Source organism: Trachurus japonicus, unplaced genomic scaffold, assembly GCF_045865225.1.
Source record: "Trachurus japonicus isolate A0001 unplaced genomic scaffold, Traja_1.0 AP031022.1".
Lineage (NCBI taxonomy): Eukaryota > Metazoa > Chordata > Actinopteri > Carangiformes > Carangidae > Trachurus > Trachurus japonicus.
The window spans coordinates 1-6,402 of record NW_028221155.1 but is presented as its reverse complement, the minus strand read 5'-3'; the positions used below and the strand labels follow the sequence as shown (position 1 = coordinate 6,402).

Genomic DNA, 6,402 nt, shown 5'->3' with positions numbered 1-6,402 from the left:
CAGCTCCTCTGGGAACTCGATCAAGACTGAAAATCATTCCAGGTGACGACCTCATGAAGCTGACAGAATCAAGAGAGTGCAAAAAGCTAAGATCAAAACAAAATATGACTACATCAAAGAATCTAAAATATAAAACATATTCTGCTTCGTTTCACACTTTTTGGTTTACTACATAACTACCATGTGTTCCTTCATAGTTTTGATGTCTTCAGTTTGAATCTACAATGTAGAAAGTAGATAAAATAAAGAAGTTTGTGCCCAAACTTTTGACTTTTCAGTGTATGAGCAATCCAAATCATTTCAAAATTTGTTTTGAAAGCATAATGTTGTGAAAACTAAGGGCTTTTTTTTTTCTTTCCACAGCTTTCACCTCTGTATCACCTCTCGCGACGCCCCCCGACGTCTGACGCAAACCTGACGTCAGGATTTCCGCAGACGCCATATTGGATTTTTTTAATTACATCAGACCGAAGTAGCTAGGCTGCTACTGAGCGATTTGTAGAGGAGAGGGACTAATATGATGGAAAATAATCTCTGACCGCGGCGAAACTTACCTCTGGAAGTACGTGAGTTCAATTGTTTAAGTTTGTGAGACTTTTTTACTGTGAAAACGTCGTAACGCCGGGGGGGCGAACTGACCTTGGCGACGGTTTGTTCGGGTGTGACGGCTAATGTAGCTAATGCTAACAGCAAGCTACGAGCGTCATATTTCATATTTTTAACGAGGATATTATTTGTGTTATGAGTCCAGAAGGGAGCGCCCGAGCCTGCTGGTACATTGTGAGCTAAAAGTTACAGTTTCGTTGTTATTAGTCATTATAAAAACGATCTATTATGGTGTTGACAGCTGCACGGTAAACATACAGACTGTAAGTTACATTAGCTTTGTCATCATTATCACCTAAAATACAACAGTCACGGTTTCTGCCAACATCGTTTGTGACACCGTCTTGCAACTTAACTGGGCTACTTGTTGTCTCTTTGACTGTAAAACGATAGGCTGATGTTCTCTTCCTTCTCTACTACAGGTAAGGCTGTCACCTTAGGTAGCAGGAAAGCATCCTCACATCATGTTGGCACGCCTGTTCAGGCTCCACGGCCTGTTGGTCGCCTCCCACCCATGGGAGGTAATAGTGGGCACCTTGGCTCTCACTGTCTGCCTGGTGTCCATGAACAACCTGACAGGTAGCAGCCAGATGTGCAGCTGGAATGAGTGCCCCAAAGTCGAGGAGGTGAGTGAGTAGTAAGTTAATGGTGTGGGCGTGTCAGGCCATCTCACTGAAACTGTTGTGTGTTGTTTTCATGCTAATAAGATTAATCTCCCTTTGAATGCTTTATTGCAGAAAGTCTACAGCAGTGACATCATCATCTTAACAGTCACACGCTGCATGGCCATCGTCTACATCTATTTCCAGTTCAAGAATCTGCGACAACTGGGGTCCAAATATATACTGGGTCAGTATTATGAGATGTTGTTAGTAGGTGCATCAATAAACTATAAATGACACTGATATGAAAATGCCACACTGCGTAAATTTAACCTGCCAACTTCCTGTCTTTTCTCGTCTAACAGGTATTGCAGGGTTATTCACAGTGTTTTCCAGCTTCGTTTTCAGCACAGTGGTCATCCACTTCTTCGGGAAAGAGCTGACCGGCCTCAAGTAAGTGTTTTAATGTGCTAGATAACATGCTCTGCTGCAGACAGGTTACTGATTATTTGTAATAATCAACATTTTAGTCTGTGTATTTTAGAGTGAAATATAACTGGGTATAATCTGGGTTCAGAGTTCGTGAGATTATCGTAGTGTTTGTATTGTAGTTACAATAGCCCATGCACATCGACTTTCTGATAGCGTAAACAAAGCTGTGGTGAAAAATTTCATTCCCTGAACTGTTTTCTCTCCAGTGAAGCGTTGCCGTTCTTCCTCCTGCTCATCGACCTGTCCAAAGCCTGTGCGCTGGCTAAATTTGCTCTCAGCTCAAATTCTCAGGTAACATCACGCACCCTTTATACAAAAACCAGGTGCATCTCAATAAATTAGAATACCATGGAAAAGTCAATTTCCTGTAGTTAAAGTCAAATAGCCCCAACCAAGTATTGAGTGCATAGATGGACATACTTTTCAGAAGGCTAACATTTCCTTATTAGAAATGCGTTTTTAAATTGGTCTTTTGTAATATTCAATTTTTTGAGATACTGACTTTTAGGTCTCTATTACATGTGAGCCATAATCATTAAAATGAAAAGAAATTAAATGAATAAAGAATAAAGACATGAAATGTTCCATTGTGTGTGTAATGGATCTATATACTGTATTAGTTCAATTTTTTCACTGGAATTACTGACATGAATAAACTTTTCCACGATATTCTAATTAATTGAGATGCACCTGTATATGTGAACTAGCTGAACTGAGATCAATTTACTCATATGGTTGTAGAAGACGGGGTGTAACTAACTACTGGTGCTGTGGCCTTATGTCTTGTTTATAGGAGGAGGTCAGGGAGAATATTTCCCAGGGCATGGCCATCCTGGGCCCAACCTTCACCCTGGATGCTTTAGTTGAGTGTCTGGTCATTGGGATTGGCACCATGTCAGGTGAGGAAATGCCAATATTTGTTCACCTCTAGCAAGCAGTGACAGCTGTGCTCCAAATATGAAACTCTGTGTAATGACAATGGTAAAGTGAGCAGAAGTTTTTTGTTTTCTCTGTTGTTTTCTGTCCAGGTGTTCCTCAGTTAGAGATCATGTGTTGTTTTGGCTGCATGTCTGTCCTGGCCAATTACTTTGTCTTCATGACCTTCTTCCCCGCATGTGTCTCTCTGGTCCTGGAGGTAAGAAGAACGATCTGTGCCATCGTCCTAGAGAGTCTTTGACGGGAAGCCAAAATGAGTTATTGCATCTGACGGTTCATCTGTGCGTTTTGCTTTACAGCTGTCCAGGGAAAATCGCGAGGGTCGTCCGATCTGGCAGCTGGGCCATTTTGCCCGTGTGCTTGCCGAAGAGGAGGACAAACCCAACCCTGTGACGCAGAGGGTGAAAATCATTATGGTGAGAAAGAAACTGAATCCCGCTCTGTTACGACACATGTGGACAGAATATTGGAAAGACAGGAGCTCAGTTGACGAGCTGCCTGCTCGAGGCACGTGGTCTAACTGTGACATTTCATAATATCTTCCTCCTCAGTCTCTGGGTCTGGCCTTGGTTCATGCTCAGACTCGACTGGCAGCTGAGAATCCAGGTCAGAGTAGAGCGGTGGATGGACCCGTGGCCAAGAGACTGGACTCTGGCGGGACCGTGTGGCCTCTGAAGCTCACCAGGTAAAAACAACAACAAAAGGAGGAACTCATTGGTTCCTGTGCAGTAACTGATCCGCTGACCCACCCCTTCCTCTCTGTCAGCATGGACCTGGAGCAGGTGATAACGCTCGGTCTGGCCCTGCTCCTGGCGGTGAAGTACGTCCTCTTTGAGCAGACGGAGACAGAGTCCTCCCTGTCCATCAAGACCCCGATCATGAGCTCCTCTCCGGCCCAGAAGCACCGGGCGTCGGAGAACTGCTGCAGGAGGGAACCCCCGGCCCAGAAAGTCCACAGGACCACGAATGATGTCTCAACGGCAAGCCCCAACCCCGCGGCCGTCCCCGAGCCGAGACCGTCCCCTGAACCTGACACTGCGGTCAGAGACAACGGTGAGAGTTACAGTTTCCTCTGCAAACTTTGCGTGCAATTTCATATTTATCGTAGTTTGTGTATTCTCTGTTCTATTCCTACACTTAATATTTAAATATTAAGTTATGGTAACAACATTATGGAGTACCGACAAAAAGGGTACCAACTTATGGGCTACAATAATATCGTCAACGTTGTTTATTGATAAGCCCAGCGGACTGACACACGTTAGGGGGAAACCTTGTAGGAATTTCGTATGTATTGTGTTTATTTATGTACATATTGCTGTTTTACTTTTAATCTATTTAACTCCCTTTGAGTGAACCTTACAGCAGTTGCTTTTAATGATTTCGTCATCCAAGTGACTGCACAACGACGATAAAGCTCTTGAGTCTTAAATAATGTCTCTTCGCACTGATGTAGCTGCTTAAAGCAGAAGTAAGCGATATTTTTGTGTTAATATAAGTCTTAAATAGTTATATCTTCCGACAGCAATCACTTACATAGAGTGTTTGGTCTGAAACACGGGTCTGTCAGTCACTCTGCTCTGAGCCGAGGAGAAAACTTTTCTCGTATCCTACAATTTTTATCCAATGAGGAGAGAGAACGGCATGAAGGGCTGTGTGTGCAGCCAAGGGACGCCGTGAATGTGGCGACGTAGGGACGAGGACCAATAGATCCATGACGAGGGCGGGGGCTGCTAACTCCATCGGCTGACAAGACGTTATGGTGCGTTCAGGGCAACCCGTAACTCGTGTTTTTCCGACCTGTGAAGTCGTACCAGTTCGATCTGGTACGAGTTCACGGGTCGGAAGTTACGAGTGGCCGTTATAGTGACTTTCACAGGTAAAACAGGTCGGAAAAACACGAGTGGGATGCCTGGAACGCTACTAAGTCGTAAGTTGTGACTTGAAGCTGTAATTTACGGTTTCAAAAGCCTACCTGGAACGCAGCATTAGCCAAAACGACCGGATCGCTTACTTCTGCTTTAACTCCCTTTGAGTGAACCTTACAGCAGTTGCTTTTAATGATTTCGTCATCCAAGTGACTGCACAACGACGATAAAGCTCTTGAGTCTTAAATAATGTCTCTTCTCACTGATGTAGCTGCTTAACATGACCTTGTGTGTGTGTGTGTGTGTGTGTGTGTCCTGGTTTCTCTACAGTCGACGAGAGTCAGGCTGCAGCCGTCTCAGTAGAAAACGTCCCCACTGCTCCGTGTCTTGATGAACCTCCAGCTCCGACGACGCCTTCAGTTCCTCCGAGCAGCTCCGACTCAGAGCCGCGCTCGCTGGAGGAATGTCTGGCCGTCCTCTCAGACCCTCAGGTGAGCCGCCGGCGCAGAGACAGATCCTCCTCCACGAGCACGAAGCACCGAAGGCCGAAGGTTTAATGAGTCTACTGGTTTGTCCTTGATGCTTTCCAGAGAGGCGCCCGTTTCCTCAGTGACGCCGAGGTGATAAACCTGGTGAACTCGCGTAACATCCTCAACTATAAGCTGGAGTCGGCCCTTGAGACGCCAGAGAGGGGCGTGGCCATCAGGAGGGACATGTTATCACCCAAACTGCCCGCTCCCTCCGCCTTGTCCTGTCTGCCTTACAAGGACTACGACTACTCCAAGGTATTTCAAGCATGTTTGTAAAAATGAGTTGTCAAATTTATAGAATTATTTCCAAATTAAAGTTGGTCAGGGCTGGGCAATTTTGGACAAATTTAGCTGAGCAACAAGAGACATGTCAAAAATTCTGTTATGAAGATAGAAATCTGATAATGCATAATTGCATCTTGACAGCATGGAAATGTTGGTCATTTGTTTTTAACAATAAATGTTTTGCTTTATAAGAGAAAATCTAATGTTTAAAGATGCCACTTTTGCATAATTTGACTCAAATTGTTCCCATGAGAGCAGAATTCAAAATGTTTTCAAAAGTTAAGTTTTTGAGATAAAATTCTGATATTTGCCAAACTTCATCAACCACGACTCCAAAATATTGTCAATTTTTTCAGGAAGATTGAAAATGTATTTAGAAAGAATTTGTTTATTTAATTGGTTTATATGCTTACAGTCAAACGTTTTCATGCACTGTAGGCTCAATTTTTCAAATATCGAGGTAAATCGAGGTGTGGAATTTGTGGATTTGGTGTCAATTGAGCAAAAATAGGACAAGAAAGGTTTAATAAAGGTTTTATAAATAGTGATGGACTGAGTTTAAATGTACAAAAGTTTCCCCACGAAGATTCGTGACATGTGCTTGGAGTTGAGTAAGCTTTGTACAAAGTTTGGTGATTTTTCATGTATGAGAAGTAGGATTTTGCAAGAAGAGGAAGAGGAAGAAGAAGAATACTGGGGAAAACAATTGGCCCCTAAAAAAAAAACTTCTCGGTTCGTGTGTGTTCAGCCTGTATTTCTGACTGTGTCTCGTAGGTGATGGGAACTTGCTGTGAGAACGTCATCGGGTACATGCCGGTGCCAGTGGGAGTGGCTGGTCCTCTCCTGTTGGACGAGAAGCAGTTTTACGTCCCCATGGCAACCACAGAGGGCTGTCTGGTCGCCAGCACTAACAGAGGATGCAGAGCACTTTCTGTAAGTGACGGACATTACACTCTTAGCTGTGGTTCACTGTGTTTGTGTGTACATATCTGTGTATATAAATATGTGTGTATGTGTATAAATAAGTATTGTATGTCTATACAGTATATAAATGTGGTTAGGTATGTTTATAGTTGCAGAAAA

The 6,402-nt window shown here is 43.7% G+C and overlaps 1 protein-coding gene across 1 annotated transcript; it reads left to right on the top strand.

Moving 5' to 3' along the window:
* Nucleotides 1–420: 420 nt before the first annotated feature.
* Nucleotides 421–6,283, top strand: LOC146959813 (3-hydroxy-3-methylglutaryl-coenzyme A reductase-like; the record flags this gene model as incomplete). The annotated part of the gene is made up of 13 exons (XM_085772879.1): nt 421–562; nt 1,029–1,232; nt 1,344–1,455; nt 1,574–1,661; nt 1,907–1,991; nt 2,494–2,599; nt 2,729–2,835; nt 2,936–3,052; nt 3,188–3,321; nt 3,403–3,689; nt 4,835–4,995; nt 5,095–5,289; nt 6,094–6,283. Coding segments are annotated over exons 2-13 (1,744 nt in total), but the record flags the coding sequence as incomplete, so codon positions are not given.
* Nucleotides 6,284–6,402: the final 119 nt, after the last annotated feature.